The sequence below is a fragment of the Copadichromis virginalis genome, linkage group LG18 (assembly GCF_057382275.1).
Source record: "Copadichromis virginalis isolate Kocher_CV1m ecotype Utaka linkage group LG18, C_Virginalis_male_GT1.1, whole genome shotgun sequence".
In the NCBI taxonomy this organism is placed as follows: Eukaryota; Metazoa; Chordata; class Actinopteri; order Cichliformes; family Cichlidae; genus Copadichromis; species Copadichromis virginalis.
Window position 1 is genome coordinate 25904429 of NC_140635.1, and position 18765 is coordinate 25923193.

The following is an 18765-nucleotide window of genomic DNA, read 5'->3' on the forward strand; positions in this document are numbered from 1 at the left end:
TAATTTTAAACCACAATACGAGGCGTCATTCCAAACCAACAGATGGCGCCGGTGGATGAGGAGCTGCTGGGGCTCACTTTTTTCGCGTGTAGGGGAAGAAGTGTGCCAGTCGGTCCGTAGACCTCTCACAGCAAGGTGTCTCTCAGACCACAGTTACCGCCGTAGTACGCGGCAAGTTTGTCCTGAAGACACCCGTCCTGCCCCGCGTCCCTTGACCAAACTCCCCCCATCCCTAGGTAAAACAAGCCGTTTTAGTTTTTCGGTCATGGCGACGAGTGCGAAGCGTAAGCAGGAGGAGACTCATCTGAAGATGCTCCGGGAAATGACTAGCCTGCCCGCGAATAGGAAATGCTTCGACTGCGACCAACGCGGCCCGACCTATGTCAACATGACAGTGGGCTCCTTCGTCTGTACCACCTGCTCCGGGATCTTGTGAGTGTCCTTTTGGGCCAAAGTGTTGTATTTATTCTTTAGTGTCCCACGGTTGGACGGCGGTGGGGACACCGGCGCTGACTTGGCGGTACCGTTAGCTAGTTAGCTAGTGTTAAAGTGAGGACAGGTAACGCAGACGTTACCTTCGGTTCAGCCCGGAGCTGTCGGGCTCGGATGGGCGGTGTTAGCAGATTAGATTGTTTACATCGCTGCTTTAGTGTGATAACATGTGCTATTACAAAACACACAGGGTGAGTGAGGGGGCTGTGTCAGTGGCTTGATTGTGTGTGTGTGTGTGTGTCTAGGGTAGCACGCCTAACGCTGGGTTCGTAACTTTGGCTGACAGTCAAATATTTGACCACCGGGTTCAAAAACGGCACGTCATGGAGGGGAACCTCCTCTAGTTGAACTTTAGCTGGACCTCTGAGAAGGCTTGTCGCAAGAACACACACACATCCAGATAAGCAGAAGCAGGGTGAGTCTCTGAAGTTGGAAAGTAACTGAAGAGCAGCTGGGCCAGTGGGTCGCCTGCAACTGCAACTGAACCACATCTTCCTCATAATGTCAAATCATTGTGAAATCGCAATTCAGGCAATAAACCGGATCAGCGCAATATGCTGTCCCCCCACACCCATTAAGTTGCTGATACTGAGGAAACATTTCTGCGTATCCTGCTATCAGTATACAGCATGGTAATTACTTAAGACAAGGTGTTGCCAGCCACTGCTTACCCTTTAAATTGGACATGATAGTTTTTAGCCCTGTATTCAATTATTAAATTCGATTAGAGTAGCTCTGCATGATTGACAGTTCAGCATAAAGCTTGTCTGTCTTATGCCAGGCTTCAGTTTATAACAAGTCTGTCTAAAACAAGTTTAAAGCTAATTTTCTTTTAATTGGCAGCTCCTCACAAACAGAAGGTTTGGACAGCAGGTGGGTGGGGCTTCTATACTCACACATTGTCCTGACCATATTACCGTATATCTGGTTTCTCTGACATCATATGCATCCCAAAATGGAAAAAACAAGCAAACAAACAAACAAAATGCGAATGGGATTTTAAATATGTTAAAGTATTAGCACACCAACTAAAAAGTGATATCAAAAGACTGGGGACTTGTATAGGGTGTACTCCCACCTTTTGCCATATGGTAGTTGTGTTAGGGTTAGGGTTAAGCAGCTACAGGAAATGTTCGTTGGAAGTTGTTGCTGCTCGTTATAGAGTTTGTCATGTAATTTTTTTGTACAGTCTGCACTTCAAGTGATGAATCATTGTGTTGAGTAAATATGTGTTCGTGAGTTAATAGTTTAGTCAGATTGTGAGTGTAGATGATTGTGACTCAGAAGAACACAATTTATGAGGAGTCGCTGTAAGAAATCTTGGTATTCACATTTTTTTTTCTGGCAACTGGAAATAATTAGATGAATAATCAGTTTCTCAAAATGAGCTTTGTTCTATGTGGACAGGTCTATACAATGATTTGGTATGTGCAGACCAAATACTAACTACTGTACTTTTCCCCATGTTTAGACAAAGTGTTGAAGGTCTGTCAAGTTGCAGTTTACATCAATTTTTACATCAATCCTGGTTTCCAATGACAGTGTCTCTTTGTTGACGTGAATTCAGTTTGTTTTAAATGAATTTTGTTTTTCTTCAGCAATAGTTTGGGTTTGAGGACGTTCTGCTTGAGGCAGATTTGGATGTATTTTTTTTAATGTAGCCTTGTTTTACTCCTTTTATGTTGATATTGTGTGTGTGTGTGTGCATATATTCTCTCTTAGCATTTAAATGTGTGATCTTTGTCCTACACAATCAATCAATAAATCACAACATTTTTTTGGTCATGTTTACTCTTTATGCTAAAGTTCACAAACCAGTTTGTACAAACTTACATTTGGATTTATGTGTCGCAATCCCTGAATACTCACTAGTGTTACTACACAGTTATTTTGCACTGATTTTTGCACTTGATTCAGATCAGCTGATCGAGATTTGTTTGAACTTTTTTTTTTCCATGTGTCCATGGTAAATATGGACAGGGACTTTCTTGTTTCAAAACATTAAACCAAAAGTAAGTTTGGGTTTACAGATTATCCATCCATCAGTTAATTTTTCATCCATCCATCCATATTCTTTCCTTTATACAAATCAGGCTGGCAGGGTGGGCTGGAGCCAGTTCCAGCTGTCATGGGGCGAAAGGTGTGGTGCAACCTAGACAAGTCACCAGTCTGCAACAGAGCTAATACAGAGAGAGAAGCAACCATTCACACTCACATTCACACCTATGGACGGTTTAACATTGCTGATTAACAAACTCCTGCATCACTTCTGACTGTGGGGGGGAAGCTGGAGTGATTTCAGAGAGTGAGAACGTGCCGACTACACACAGATTATTTGTTGATAGGTTGATATTATTGCGTCTGCTAGAAATCCCTAATAAATATATGTCACGTGTAATTAAACTATGTCAGTAATGTTTAGGATATCAGCGAATTTACAATTACAATCCTAATATTTGAACCTAAAACTATACTAAGTGCAAACATACTTTTTTTGTTGTTGTTCTGTATTTTAGAAACGTCTGTCTGATGTGCTTGGCAGGTCCCAAACAAAGCTGCTTTCTAAAGTTGTCCTTACATGTACCTCCTGTCTCTAAGAAAATCATTTTCAGATGCGTTGGAAATGCTCTTCTTAGAGACAGGAGACACGATGACCACTCTGTCTCCCTGTGATTTCACTGGACATTTCCGCGCAGCTTTTCTCACGCTGGTGTAAATCAGCACTGTGAGAAATCACACAGACTTTGCACAGGGAGCTGAGGGGTTAAAAGGCATTTAATGTCTGGCTCCACGGGACGTGTGTTCTGCATCTATTAATGATATGAAAAGCCCAGGGCTGCTGTTGTGCATGTGTGAAAATGGCTATAAAGTACTCAAGGGTGCGTTCACTCTGACAAGAAGATGTAATGAGGCATCTGTGGTTTGTGTTTCTGTTTGCTTTTTCTTTGTAAACGAACAGCACTGGTTGGCATCCTGCTTCTTTTGTTCTTTAGCTAACAACATATACCTCCTCCACCCACAGGCGAGGACTGAATCCCCCACACAGAGTGAAGTCCATCTCTATGACCACATTCACACAGCAGGAAATCGAGTTCCTACAGAAACACAGCAACGAGGTATCGCGCACACTTTACAGCAAAGCGCTCAGCACTGTCATTTACACTGTCGAGCATTATTTTGATAATCATGTCCTAATTTAGCAGTAGCCTTCTTTATTCAAGTTATTGGCATTCCTTTCTCTTTTTTATATACTCACATTTCTCTCCACCCCTTCCCCCCTTTTCCCTTTACTCTCCCTCACCTCGTTCATGGCTGTGCCACCACCCCCACCACTATCCTCTCCTTGCCTCCCACTCCCTTCATTCCTGTGCCCCCCTGTAGGTCTGTAAACACATCTGGTTGGGCCTCTATGACGACAGAACATCAGTCGTTCCAGATTTCAGAGAACCGCAGAAAGTAAAAGAGTTCCTCCAGGAAAAATATGAAAAGAAGAGATGGTAACATAACCTTTTATTTGTTTTATCAGGTTTGAGCAGTGATATTTGCATACTTTATTTCACTTTTATATATATCTTTTTTTTAACTGTGTGCAAACATTGGGTAGTAAATACTTTAGAGTGCTAAGAATTCACAAAGTTCTTGTTCAGTCCTTGCTTGTTACTGTCAGCAAAGAAAATGATTGCTGAGCTTTACCTTTGCCAAAAACCATTTTGTTGCTGTGGACTTGGTTAACCATATGTTTGAGTTTGGCAGCACATTCTTCATTGTCTAAGGCTTTCTTTTTCTGTATCATTTTGCTGCTTCTTCTGCAGAATTTTTGGATTTCAAGCACAACTCTCAAATACTCATGTACAAAGCGCGGGGTCAATTTTATCTTCTTTTGAAATACTGTCCTTCTGCCTTTGTCTCAAACACTTACCCAACTTAGTGTCACAAGGGTCATCAACCCTACCATTTATCCAGCACGATAACTAAGTAAATTAAGGTAACAGAAACCATATATGTGAAAATCATCAGACCATATGCTTCGTTTGAGACCTAAAATGATATGTTCCAATAGCTCTTCAGTATGACCATCATGTTATCAAAGCTGTGTGTGCTGGGACTAAACATGGCTTTTGTTTCGTGCTGGTGCTCTTCCCTGGATTTTTAGGTATGTTCCTCCTGACCAGGCAAGGGTAGTAGCAAATGTTCAGGCTTCTGTGTCCGGCTCCTCAGCAAGCAGCACTGGCAGCACACCAGAAGTCCAACCCCTCAAAACCCTGCAGCTCAATAAGACCCCTCTGCGCCAGGTGAGACAAATGCACACAGAGCTTCTTTCAACCCATCGGCCACTCTTTTCCTTTCTCATTCAATTTTCAGCTGAAGAAAAGTCTTGTTTTTTTTGTGTGTGATTTTTTTTTTTTCTTTTTTTTTTTTTTACAATTTTTTCCTGACTGCACCACCCAGTCTCCAGGGCTAGCTCGTTCCCAAGCTCAGAGCGCTGCTCAGGAGAAGAAATTTGACTTGCTCTCAGACCTGGGTGACATTTTTGCTGCTCCACCCACTCAAACTGCCACCCCTACCAACTTTGCCAACTTTGCACATTTTCCAAACCAGTCAGGTAAGATGTCTTTCATGATTCTCATAACATGTACTGTTATTGTCGTTGTTGTTGTTTTTTTTAATTGACATCCAACTAGTATATACAGATATGCGAACACTGCGTTTTGTCATTGTCCCTTACATTTTTCTCCTGCCATTGTTTTTATTCCCACATTCATTGTCTGTTGTTAATTTTCCCTTGTGTATGGCAGCAGCACCTCAGGGTAATTCAAATACCAACTTTGCCAACTTTGACGCATTTGGAAACACTGCAATTCCATCCCATCAGAGCACATCACCTCCCTCAAAGTCCTTTTCATCAGGTACCACCCTCCCTGCCATTTTCCCCTCCATCTTATCCACATGTATGCACCCTTACTACAGTTTTTCTTTATTCATCTCTCACCTGCTGTGTCCTCTGGGCCAGCCTGCTGTATGCAGGAATGCACTCTGGATGCTCGAGGTTTTTGTTGGTCTTTGTTACTGTTGCTATGGTTATCTCGGATGAGCAGTTGTATTTATTGTACTGCTTTCTGGTCTGCTTGGAGGCCATTTAGAGGATGCGTGCACAGGCAGTGCCCTATAGTGTAACGGTCAGCCTAAACTGGAGGGTACATGACATCTGCACAGAGCTTGCATCCATCCTTTGCTGACAATAGTGCACAACGTGTGGACGCTAGCAGACCATTGCCAGTGTGTAAAGTATAACGCTGGGCTCAGACTGCACAATATTTTTCTCTCCTACCATGGCCATCGTTTCAGCTTAGGGAGTTACAAACTCATAAAATCCTACCTTTCCTTAACCCTTTCTCGTGTCGTGCTTGCTGGACACACTTCACCAAGTGTGTGATATCATCGGGAACCAGGCTGCAGGCTGGCAGGATTCAGAGAATGTAAACAGACGGGCGGGTATGTAAAATACCGTCTGTCTGCTCCATGTGAGCGTTCCAGCCAGAAAAACTGGTAACATCACAGCTGAGGGGCAGAAAAAACTAAACAGTTTGTGGAGAGCTTGTGTTGTTTAACCTCACAGAAGAGACAGAACTGTTGTTGACGAGCTTCTAACATCTTAGTGTTCAGGTTGGTATAATGCGAGGTGTCCCAGAAACAACCTCAGTTTTTATTCAAGATGACATGTTATTAGACAAGAATATAGCCCGTTTTCCCCCCAGACTTAAAACGATGTCCCTTATTGTCCACTAGGACCAAAGTCTCATATCCCAATATGAGACATTTCTCATCCCGATAATGATATATATCACAAAATAGTGCTTTTTCTGTAAATTCTCTGACTCTCGGGCAACTTGACTTGTGTGAAGTGTTTTCAGCTGAGCGTGGCGTACCTGGAGTCGAGTGTTTTGACTGATGCATGAAACTATATATTTTTAGATTTAAGTTGTAACGGACGCACATTTACCGACGAGAAGCAAAAAAGAGCCGTCAGGTGCTAAAAAATAAACCTTAGACTCAAACGTTAGAACAGGCTTTAACCTGCAGCACGCCGCAAAGAAAACGGCGGCCGTTACAACCTATGTCTGAAAATGTGTAGTTTCATGCATCGGTAAAACACTTGACTCCAGATACACGACGCCCAGCAAGAAAGACTTCAGCTACCCGAGATTCACAGAATTTACAGAAAATGTTAAATTTTAGTGATTTATATCGTTATCGGACATAGATGTTTTATATCGGGATATGAGATTTTGGTCATATCGCACAGTGTGCTGTGGGGAAAAGGCTGTTCTAACGTTTGAATCTAAGGTTTATTTTGAGCACATGACAGCTCTTTTTTTGCTTCTCATCCGTAAACTCTGTCCATACTCTTTCATGTGATTCTTGCATAGGTGGTAGTAGGACTGGGCGATATATCGAGTTTTTAAAAAATATCGATATATTTTCATACGAGATATAAGATGTGACAATATCGTTTATATCGATATAGTATATATATGTTACGTTATAATTATACTTGTGGAGCCGCAAGTTTGCCTCGCTTTCGTCCACTTTTGTCTCTATGCAACGTTATTGGGCCTCGCCTCTCCTTCACTGAACACAACTCCCCCTCCCCCATCGCTTCACCTGCAGGCAACGACAAGATGGACACGGCAAATCTCCGTTAACGAGTTACCGCGGATCGCCCCGTGCGTGGGGCTGGACGGCGTCAATGTGTTAACGTGTTAACGAGCTAACCGTGCTAACGACATGACGGCCTAAAATCCTTTCATTTTCTCAAAAATCAACAGTGCGCCTTATGTATGAATTCTGGTTGTGCGTACTGACCGCGAACAGATTTTATGTTGAACACGGCGCTCAGCAATCTGTCAAAAATGTTTTAGTTTGACTTTGGTAAGCTACGGAACTGCACCGCTTGATGGATTGTCGGAGCATTACGGCTACCGTAGTCCGGAGCCTCGCGGAGTGATACGTACTGTGCTTCAACGTAATATTACCATATTGTGTGTGTATAAGGACCATAAATGGCACCTGTTAAGAGACACGGTTACGAAGTGGATTTCAAACTCCAGGCTGTCAGTCACAGCTTTGACTAAGAACTCTCTTTCTGTTCTTACCTTATGGCTTAAAAAAATATATCGAGATATATATCGTATATCGCCATCCAGCTAAAAAATATTGAGATATGAATTTTGGGTCATATCGGCCATCCCTAGGTGGTAGAAGACATTTGTCGTGTTTGAGTCTGTGGTGGGGACCAGTTTGCGGCATAATTTGCATAGTACGGTTTTCTGGTCAGTGTCAGACTTTTCATAACCAAACCAAGGTAGCCCCTCGTTTAGGAATAAGATCCTCGATTTTTTTTGACTGGTCCTTCTGTTTGGAGCTACCTGGTTCTACCTCATCTTCACAAATATTGCTCTAAACCGTGTATTTTGCAACACCACGAAACAAACGATAGTGTCGTTTCGTCATCCGATATATTTCGTCATATCGCACAGCCCTATTGTCCACGTAAGGCCATTTGACAAGTGTTGTGAATACGCATGCACGTCTTTTTAATTTGTGCTCATTTGAAAAAGACATCCCTTAAGGACAGCGAAGGGAGGTTCCCAGCGAGAGAATTGCTCTTGATCCTTTTAATTATTTGGGTGTGTGTGTTTATGCATGTGGCACTTGATGTTTGATTAGTTCTTTTATTGATGTTAATATTTGTTGAAAGGGGGAGGAGTGCCAATTCCGTCAGTGTCTAGTGCTGCCACTGCCCAGTGTCAGACAGGGAGCCAAAGAGAGGACCGCTATGCTGCTCTGGCTGAGTTAGACAACGAGCTCAGCTTCTCTGCCTCCACAAGCAGCAATGTGCAAGGGTGAGAAAGTGACACACACACACACACACACACACACACACACACACACACACACACACACACACACACACACACACACAGTGAGATTTACCAGGAACAGTGAATTTGTTCATGTGGCCTCTCTGCTAAGCTGAAAACACTCTGAAAAGTATTAGAAGAGTATACATTAATTTGATAAGTGTATTTATCAGTGTGATGAACACTTGATGCGGATGCACAAGTGTATGTTAAAAAGGCTGGTAATGCCTTTCGTATCCTTTATTAAACATTCAGTGGCATCATGTTTTTTACAGGAACATATTTGGACCAGCACTGGGTTCATCGCCAGCTCAAAACCCGCCTGTGTTACCCAGTATGCAACCTGGCTTTGGAGGTGCTCATGGTGCTCACTACTACAATGATGCATACAGAAATAAAAAACATTTACCTCTTGTTCATTTAGCTTAAACACTCATTTTATGGCTGTTTTCCATCTAGCCGTCCCATCCACAAATCCTTTCGTTGCTGGAGCCATTCCTCCAGAAATGGCCACCAACCCTTTCCAGACCAATGGCAGAGCTCCAGCTGCAGGTGTGTACGCACTTAGAGTTTAACGTACTTCACTATAAATGTTTCTGTTTTACTTAGACATTTGTGTTACTTTGATGTAACTCAGTTACATTGCCTATTAGCTTTGTGATTTGCCAAAGTATCTAGAATTTACTCCTTGTGTGTGTGTGTGTGTGTGTGTGTTGTGGGTATGCGTGTACACTGACCGTGCACACATGCTGTGTGTGTCTCGTAGCCTCGTTTGGTACTGGCTCTATGAGCATGCCTGCAGGCTTTGGGAATGCGTCTTCCTACTGCCTCCCCACCAGTTTCAGCGGAAACTTCCAGCAGCAATTCCCTGGTCAGGCCCCCATCCCTTACTCTCAGCCAGGGGCCTATCACCCTCAGTCTAATGGTTAGTGGTCTTCCACATCCCTCCGTCCTCTTACCCTAAGTGTCTGTGCAGTGGCGGCCATTAATTTAAAGGGTTTTTTTTTGCATGCTTTTCTTTTTTTGTTCTTATTTACATAACAGCTCTCTGCATTAAGAATTAAGTTGAAGCCTTGCTGCCTCAAATTAAAGTGCAGCCTAGCAGTGGCAGCTACTGCACAGTGATAAAAGATTGCATTTAGTGTACAAAGCTTTAAGGTCTGCTGTAGTCCAGAATGATGACAATAAATAAAAGTCATAAGGCTCTGTTTACACCTGAATGCAATCCAGCATGCCAGGCCGCGGCTTTCTTTGCAATTTAATTTTTTTAGACTACCGTAGAATTTTTAAAGGTTTGACTCTTGTCATTAAGTCGTTGTAAAGTGGTTGTCTTTATGTCTTTATGTTCTTATCTTTATGGCATGATGATATAACTGTTGTAATAAAATAAAAGGAAAATACTGGCTCTGCAGAGTGCTGGACAGAGCAGTCCCAAACACATTTAAACCCCTTTACCTTTTGTATTCCCCCAGGCCCTGGATACCCAGTCTACGGTCAGAACAAGCCCTCGATCACACCATTTGGGCAGCCCATAGCTGTCCCTGGCATGTCCAATAACCCATTTGTGGTGAGCATGTATTGCGTTCTCAAAAAGCTGTCACACTAATTAAAAATGGCCTGATTGGTTTTTCTGAAAGACTCAATTTTCTCAAATCAGCAATGTTTTTGGACTCTCTCATATTTCAGGCAGGAGCACCAGCCGGGCCATTCCCTTCAGGGGGTTCATCCACCAACCCTTTCCTGTAGCACAGCTCCTGGTCCTCTCCACCAGAGGGCAGCATGCAGCACATATTCAAGGCACCCGTTCAGTCACAAGTGGCAGTACATTTCTAAAAAAGACTTACATTTTTTTTTCTTTATAAAAAAAGTTTACAACACTATGAAGGACTGCAAAGGACTTTATTGAAGACTAAGGGACTGTTATGAGGGCAAATGTACTGTTTGATTATATACATTATATGATTTTATTTTTTTGTTTATAACTGTACGCTCTGTGCATATCACCATTTGTAATCACAATTAAGTACATGTATATGTATAACAAGGACTGAATTAACAAAGGTGAGTATACAGACACCTTGTGGAAAAAAAAAAAAAAAAAACCCACTACACACTATCTATGTAGGGTAAGGTAAGGGTATACATTTTAAGACTATTAACAGGGTTCCATTTAAGTCCATGATCTGTACTTGATGCAGGTGCTTCTTTTTCAAAAGGGATATCTCTTTATTCTAGCTTACTGCTACTATACTGGCACTAAGGTGTTTCCTTTTAACATGCAGATCCAGAGTGCAGTCCGTAAGAAACAAATGTTGCCTGTATACCCAGAGCAGCAGCGTCTTTTTAATTTAAAGTAACATCTCACACAGGTTAATGGGGCACAGCAGTGATCCTACACTATTAGTCAAAAGTATGGCCTAAATTTTAGTTTGAAACTAAGTGCAAGTCTTTAGTTAATTGGGCCGGCAGACAACTCAAGATGTTTACAGCTGAAAGGATAAAAAGACAGGCATGTCTGCTAGAGCACAAAAGGCCTTTAATTAAGTACTTCTTGTTTCTGTTACTTTACCTAATTGATAAAATATTTAGTATACTCTCGCAACCTCACTACCGCAGGTGGAATATGTCAGAGGAGATGCTTCAGATATTATATTTTAGGAATATTGTAAAGAGAAAAAGAAAGACTGTTAATGAAAGCTTTGGCGTGTGGGTGTGATCCAGAATGGTTACCTCAAAAAACAAAACAGAGTTGTTCACATGAACATAGATGACTTGTCCTATTGACAGGTTTACCAGAGCCTGCCTAGGCAAACATATACAATATATAAAGTAAAAAAAAACAACCCTGTGAGCTATTCAGCACACTCCCTCAGTATCTGTCCTCTTCTTTGCCTTGTTTTTTGAAAAGCTTTTGGAGAGAAGGACAGAATAAGGAGATTAATAAGGATATAAGTGACCAAGTTTGCTTTGGAATGAGGCAAAAGAAAAGAACATTAAATCAGGGACTACTACATTACTGGATCATTACTGCGACTCTGGAGGGTCTCAGTTGTACTGCTTATGACTAACAATGAATTTGACAATGTGTTTCTTGTTTTTACAAGACTAGGTAAGTATATGTGTACATATATAAATATATGTATAAATAAATTAAAAAGATTTTTAACTAGAAATTGTCTTATTTATTTGATACTAAAACATGTAGGACTGTTTTAATAAGTCTCTGAAACCTTTGATGATTTACTAATTTCTTGTTTGTAGAGTGTAATAAAGTCCAGTTTTTAGTTTTAGTTTTTTTGAGCAAAAATGTTTAAGCAGCTAAGTTTATACTAAGGTTTCTTTAAGTCATTTAAATTTTGTTTAACATGAAGCGAAACGCTTTTTTGCTCTCGGTTGCTTAGACCGTTTGGCAAAGTTCCGTTGCCATGCCAACATATAAACTGACATGGCGTCCCTTCTAACAGACCCCTTGTTTGAAGTCTCTGGACGGGGACCTGCACCCATTCAGAGCTTTTATCATTTTTCTGTCACTAAGTCAGATGTAAGTAATGTCAGCTTTGATAAGGGCTAATGCTCATTAAAATTTTGCTTAATTTTCTATTTTCTAAGAAGCCGTTTGCGCCCATGTAGCGACTTCGTGGCAAGAATAAACGTTCAGTTAAGGTTATAACGACGGTTAGCTAACTTAGCTGTAGCCAATAAACTTAAATTAACATTAGCAACTCTATCGGTTTAGCATCCTCACCTGTTTGCTACTTATTAACAGCAAGTTACAACCTACAAGGTAAAACAGGGATGTCAAACATAAGGACCGGAGACCAGAATCGGCCAAGACGAAAACTCAAATTAGGCCCACTGGACAGCTTTGGAATAAGTGAAGGGACACATACATGTTGGACTTTTAACTTAATTTGCATACGTTTACAACTTTTTCTATTTCTCCTGATAAAGCCCTTCTAGTCCAACAGCAATGTTCCCGTTTTTTTTTTTTTTTTTTTTTGTTATTTAATTAATTTCTGAAAAAATCTTGTGTTAACCGAGATGTACTGTTGAAATTGCACGTATTCTTCTTGTATTAACGTATCCCAGGGATTAAATATGAAGTTAAATTTATTTACAATGACTGAAAGGGGAGTTTCACTGGTCCGGCCGATCAAGATCAAAATCAAAGTGCACTGTATGTGGCTCACAATGTAAAACATGACACTCCTGCATTAAAATGTACAGATGTCTGAATAGGTGTTGTTTTTACTGCATTGCTTTGCTTTTCTACTCGGGACATAATAATATACAGTACAATAGAAAAAGGATTATCCCTCTTTACAGCAGAACTGGCCCATGGGCCCCTCACCTAACTGTTCAGTATGTGTTTCTGAATTGTTTTACTCAAATTGTTTTACTTATTATATGTAAATACCGTAGAGTTGTATGTCTATAAAAATGGAAAAATGGTGGTTGTAAATATCATGATCATAAGTCATACTTTGACCTGCTATTCCCAGGTGATATGGAGATGGTGGAAGATATCTCCAAGAATTGTAGACAGGTACTCCAAGCCAGGGGAGCTGAAGCAATCCCATGAGGACTTCTTGGATGACACTTGGCTGCACAGTAAGGCCTGATCACATAAATCATAAAGTACATCACATAAATATAGCTAACCTATTAGCTTTTTCCTTAAGTAAAGAAAGGTAAACACAATGGAAAATATGCATCTTATGACTGAACTTGGTCATGTTCATTAAAGACTTTTAACAGTGGGAAAAAAAAGACACACACACAGGTGTAAAAAAAAGTTGTTGCCATACTGACAGGTTAGAACTTAAACACAACAGATGGTAATGGTGCTTTTCCTACAGGGAGTTTTTGTAGTTAGGGTTACTAGAGATTTTTTGCGTGTTTGAATTATCATTGCAGGAACAGCACAGGCCAAGCAAATTTGTTAACAATGGCTCAGTCAGTCAGCAACACCAGGATGATGGTGTTGTGCCACAAAAGCGATTGTCTGCCAAAAGAAAAAAAAAGAAAAAAGTCTTGTTTTTTTCAAGAGGGCAGAAGAAATTGCTCATAACAAATAACAGAACAGTTCTAAAAAGATATTTGTGTGAGTGTCCCAAAAGAACTGGATTGATTATAATGTGGAACGCAGAGTAGTTATAAAAACAGGTAATTTCTCTGTTTTATATGTAACCCTTTTGTAAATCCTGTTGTCTATAGCCTGTTTACCAACATAAGCAAATATATATCATACACTGTATTTACTGTATGTGAAAACAACCTTAATGCTTGTATATGGATGACAAATAGAGGCTTCTTTCTAGGTGAGGTCCGCATGGTTTTCGGCCTTCGAATCTTAGAGTACACCACAGCTTTGTGCCGAGGCCATTATGATTATCTGGAGCACTTGTCTGATTCCTTACTTCTGCGGATAATAAATTATCTGGAGCTTGAGGATGTGGGTCAGCTGGGACGAACATCACGCAGGTTCAGAAAGGTGAGTTTAATAAACATGCAAATAAACTTGCTGCCAAAAATAAACTGCATCATTGGATATTAAATGTGACATCTGTTTACCCTTGCACATTTTGTCTTCTGCCGTAATAAATCATCAGGTCTTAAACTGATGTTGCATTTTATTCCTATATTCAGGGGTGCACATAAGTGGTCCGCAGGTGCACATTCGCTGTCAAAATAAAAGACATGCACTAGATAAGAAGTTGCAACGCGCGTTCGTGTACATGTAAAAGGCACTGTTTTTGTCCGCTAGAGTGGGATTTTCACGCCACATTCTGCACCACATCTCTGCGCGTTCATCATTTGTTTGAAGCCAGCTCACCTCCTGCAACCACTTTTCCGAGAATACACGCTTCTTTTCCGGTTCGGACTCCTTCTGACATTTCTTTGGAGGTGGAGGAACACCAAAGTAATTGCTTAAAGGAGTTTGCTTTTTCGACATCTTTAAGAGTACTAAACAAATGTCTGAACATTAAACGCGCGTTGCAACTTCTTATCTGGTGCACGTCTTTTATTTTGACAGGGAATGCGCACCTGCGGACCACTTATGTGCACCCCTGCCTCTATTGTTTTTACTGTCTCTTATGCTCAACACACAACATATTTTGTTATGCCTGGTCTTCAGCTGTGTGGATCAGAGGAGTTTTGGGAACAGGCGGTGCATCGGCATTGCAACACCGTTTCGGCTGAGGTGGCATCTCTGGCAGTAGAAGTGGGGTGGCGTACTATTTTCTTCACCAACAAGTTACAGTTGCAGAAGTTGATCAGCCGCAGGAGGCTCAAGACCAAGGGGCAGACTCCTGACTCAGACACGAAAGAAGAAGAATCTCCTGGCGAAAGCTTGGAGACAAATCAGGCATTCTGTTCTGAGGAGTCTGACCTTGACATCTGCAGTCTTAAACCTGGCACTGGCACTGGCAGTGGCTTGGATTCCAGCTCTCGCTGTGATGTTGACCCTGATCCTGGTTCTGAACCACAGTCTGGCTCTGATTCAAGCAACTCTGTGACTGACCAGTTCTTGGAGGGCACAAGGTATCAGGTTGAAACCCTTACTCAGAGCAGAGTACTGAGCAGTGGAGTAGGAGACTACAGTACAGATCCAGACAAGATACTGAGTTAATCCTTTTATCAGATGTCCCCTAGTCATGTGGTTTAGGTTTACTGTTAAAGTAATATGCTGTCTCTGCATATTCAGCGTCCATAAAATTAGTTGTGTGTAGTTTATCTAAAGATGTTTTCTTTCATTGATAAAATGTAAACTAATTTGTGCTTGTTTTATCATCTGCAGTTTGTTGTTCCATAACTTTTCTCACTTAGCAATTGAGCATAGTCCAAAATTGCTGTAAAATACATTGTGGAAGTGTGTAGCTAATGTAAAACATTGTAGGTTGAAAATAGAAATAAATTTAATCTAAAACATGCAGTTCAATTGTCTGACTGTCATTTAATTTTGAGTCTCAGAATAAACTTGCTGCTTTGTTAGGATAAGGATCAGCTTTGCTCAGAGAGACGTGTTAAGTAATGATGAGGTAATTACACAATTATTCATATCTGGTAACAAAGCAATATGAGTTTTAACTTTAACTGGGGTAGATGCTGTCACTGAGAAAAACTAACACCTTATTTTGTACCATTTTGCAGGTGATTCAAACACTTCTTTGACAATGCAGTTAAGTTAGCAATTATCATAGGTTAGCAGTAATCTAGGAAATAAATGAGCCTGATTTTATCAGCTGACATCAACTGGATTCTGTTGTACTTCAGTTTTACTGTGAACATCACATTATATATTAATGTTTATCCTGTCAGTGTTACATTCTTAACAAGGAAGAGTTGCTTCAGCCCCTGTGAGGTCACGTGGTGTTATCCAGCTAGCCAGGAGATGTTTACTTGTTGCTCTCCTATTGGTTGGGGCCTACAACACTGTAAAAGGGAGGAGCTATGAAATCCTTGTCAGGTACTCAAGTATCTGTCCAATCATGCTAGTCCTTTTTTTTCTTTCTTTTTTAATTAAAGGGACACAGGCTGCTAAAGCTAATGGTCCATTCTGGGTTCATTTTGGGCATTGTTCTTCTCTACCTTGTCATGTAAGGTTGACTAGATTAGTCACATGACAAAACAGGACTGTTTCTGCAGCTTTTGGGTCAAGTTGCAAATGAACCAAAAGCAAGAGGGCAATAATTTAGCAACTTTCCCAAATACATCTGTGCAGATGGATGCCTGTATTTGTAACTAAAACTTGAATTGTTTTTGGGCAGGAAACTGTGGGCAGGGATTAGCCAGAAGGAAGTATCAACCACCTGTGCTTCTGACCTGCAATGTGTCTTCTTAAAGGGACACTACTGTGTCTGTTCTCTTGTCTCTGCTGGTGATTTTCCAAGTCTCTGAGTCCTTTTGACTCTGACTTACAGCTTCTAGAAGTCACGTTCATCATCTTATGGGGTTTTTCCAAGTGACTCTACTGTCTGATGGATGCGTGATTACAGAAGGGAATCTATAACTCATTTTGCTACAATCAAGGTTTCAGGTCATAAAAGTTAGAACTCTTATTTAGTAATCTTCCCATTGAGTCTTGAGTTCATGATGTCATTCAGACAGTTTTGTTTTAAAATTCCTCGGTTTGCAGATGAGCGCTCCTCTGATTGTTTTGCTTTCTTTAGTCTTCCTGATAAAATCATGATAAACAATCAGAATCACAAAGTCACCCGTGTGAGCTGACGCGCTGCCAGATGGTAATCTGGTGGTGAACTCATTTCCTCTCTTCACCAGCAAATTCAAACCTTTGGTTCACATGAAGTGAGTGTGCCTGAGTAGGCAAAATTCTTTGTTAGCTGGTGACTGCCAGGGTCTTTGCAGATGTTTGCATGGCTGTCTGTTTTTGTGACTGCACAGACTTGTGTCAGAGACACTCCAATTCAATGCACTAAATATGGATGGTGGGCGCAGACGTTTAATAGGAAAGACACCTCCTCTGTGATTTTTGCACCTGTCTATCTGTGTCTTTGTTCACAACTGATGATGCAGTTTATGCTGCATTTTTGATAGGGTAGTTATTTGTTTCAGTCACACACATATATATCTATATATTTTGACTGGATCACAGTTGATGTTTTCAAATTTCTGTGAAATCAAAAGGCTTAAGCAAACTTCACCACCATCATCCAAAGTCCGTTCCCTCTTCTATAAGAAGTGGTCACTCTTTATAGGGGCTTTCATGTGCCATTACCTCTACATCAGGCTGCCTATAGAGTCTCCATCTAAAGCATCTACACCTCAGCTTTTGGTTTTTGGTCTTGAAGCTTTCTAAGAAGGAACAGAGAGGACAATAGACCATGAAGTCTTAATATTTTAGGGTTTTCTATATACTTCATGTGTAAGCTGTCCCAGAAAACCACATGTAACCACATAATTTCTTTAGGGATTAATAAAGTATTCTGATTCTGAAAATAAATTCCCTCCCCCTGTATAGCATCTTTGTTTTACGGTATTCCAACCTGCTGTTCTGGGAATATTATCTATCCACTTCCTCTTTTTGTGGAGTGGTTTGAAAAGGCGGTAAGAGGATTGAGTCAGACCACGTAAAAACCACATAATGGACCATGTGGGAGACAGGATGAGAATGCTCTGCCTATCTTAACCTTTACTACCTGAGGCCAGGCTAATCATCCTAAGGTTCAAGGAGCAGGCTGCTCAGAGATTAATTATGTAAACCAGAGAATTTCAAAAGTAGAGTAATGAAAATAGTAAAAATTGTATGTTCAATACAATACAAAACATACAAAATAGAAGAATGTATGTTCTTCTGCTTTATTTTTAATCTCACTTGCATACTTGGTTATGGCTGGTGCCATACATATGTTTGTCTAAATGAGTTCATGAACTCCGTGACAGTTGGCTGGATCAGGAGAGATCGTTTGTAAAGTAAGTGGGAACCTACAGAGTGGCCGTAGATCTTTCAGCTTACCTTACTCTGACTTCTCTGACCTAGTAAAAGATGAAACCTTTGGTCTCTTTTCATCCCCTCAGGAGGCTTAAAGTACTTCAGTGACACTGATCCATTTACAAGATGATTGACTTTTGACTTGCTGAACTTGTCTTCAGCAGGTGGATCCCAATATGATTATTTTTAGTTAGAGTTTAGTGAATTACCAGTGAACAAGATCTAAGTCTAATTAAGGTCTTTCCTCATTGTAACTGCATACAAATTTAGATGGCAAATACAGCAAATTGAAATTTCGCTAAGGAAACTACTGTTTTCGCTGTGAGATTTCCTGCCCTGCCACACTGCTTGCTCTTTTTGAAAAACAAAAGTTTAAAGATTGGAGATTTCAAACACTAAGCAAAGCTCTTGATCTTCTGTGGGGCACTGAGAGCTTGAGGCCATTTGAGAAAGGATTAGCTAATATTATCCAAGGTTTATTGTACTGAATTAGCCTGCATTATCATAGCTGGCTGGTAGGACTCCTGCCAACAGTAACAAAAGGAAAATACAAAACTTTTCTTTAATTTCAAGAAAAAGTTGCAACAATTAAATTAAAATGTTGAATTAATACATTTATTATACCATTTATAACATATGCATATTATTTTATGGTATAAATTATATATTCATCTGTGTTGTATATACATATCTATGTGTGTGCACTGGAATGTACCCTAATATAGCAAATTTATCGCAATTAGAAAAATATCAGTGGTTGGCTAATATACATATTTGGCCTTTCCTTTGTTGTCTCTCTGTTAGGCAGTAGCCAAGTCGCTCACACGATTAAGGTCGTATTTGTCAGGCTTTTATAACGTGATCACTACCGAGCTACTGGAGCCACACTAATCCAAT

At 40.6% G+C, this 18765-nt stretch overlaps 2 protein-coding genes across 5 annotated transcripts; both read left to right on the forward strand.

Annotated features, from left to right (window-relative positions):
- Positions 1-15: 15 nt before the first annotated feature.
- Positions 16-10401, forward strand: agfg1b (ArfGAP with FG repeats 1b). Of its 4 annotated transcripts, none has more exons than XM_085438663.1 (12): positions 17-432; positions 3515-3608; positions 3874-3989; positions 4646-4784; positions 4942-5095; positions 5289-5399; positions 8252-8396; positions 8690-8769; positions 8874-8966; positions 9181-9339; positions 9887-9981; positions 10101-10401. In XM_085438663.1, exons 1-12 carry the CDS (start codon positions 56-58, stop codon positions 10158-10160), a joined length of 1623 nt encoding a protein of 540 aa, XP_085294789.1. In that variant the 5' UTR covers positions 17-55; the 3' UTR covers positions 10161-10401. The 4 variants fall into 4 exon arrangements, with proteins under 4 accessions (XP_085294792.1, XP_085294789.1, XP_085294790.1 ...); XM_085438664.1 differs by having other exon boundaries at positions 5292-5399; XM_085438666.1 differs by lacking the exon at positions 9181-9339 and having other exon boundaries at positions 16-432.
- Positions 10402-11813: 1412 nt separating this feature from the next.
- fbxo36b (F-box protein 36b) lies at positions 11814-14793 on the forward strand. Its single transcript, XM_085438667.1, is given in 5 exon segments — positions 11814-11955; positions 12917-13025; positions 13736-13908; positions 14554-14677; positions 14680-14793. Coding segments are annotated over 5 exon segments (555 nt in total). The 5' UTR covers positions 11814-11859; the 3' UTR covers positions 14733-14793.
- Positions 14794-18765: the final 3972 nt, after the last annotated feature.

Bases quoted from the DNA above. Each gene is read 5' to 3' on its own strand.
- agfg1b (XM_085438663.1), top strand. From the start codon at position 56: ATGAGGAGCTGCTGGGGCTCACTTTTTTCGCGTGTAGGGGAAGAAGTG. The intron at 3,990-4,645 runs GTAACATAACCT...CTGGATTTTTAG, and splicing joins AAATATGAAAAGAAGAGATG to GTATGTTCCTCCTGACCAGG. The intron at 4,785-4,941 runs GTGAGACAAATG...TGCACCACCCAG, and splicing joins ATAAGACCCCTCTGCGCCAG to TCTCCAGGGCTAGCTCGTTC.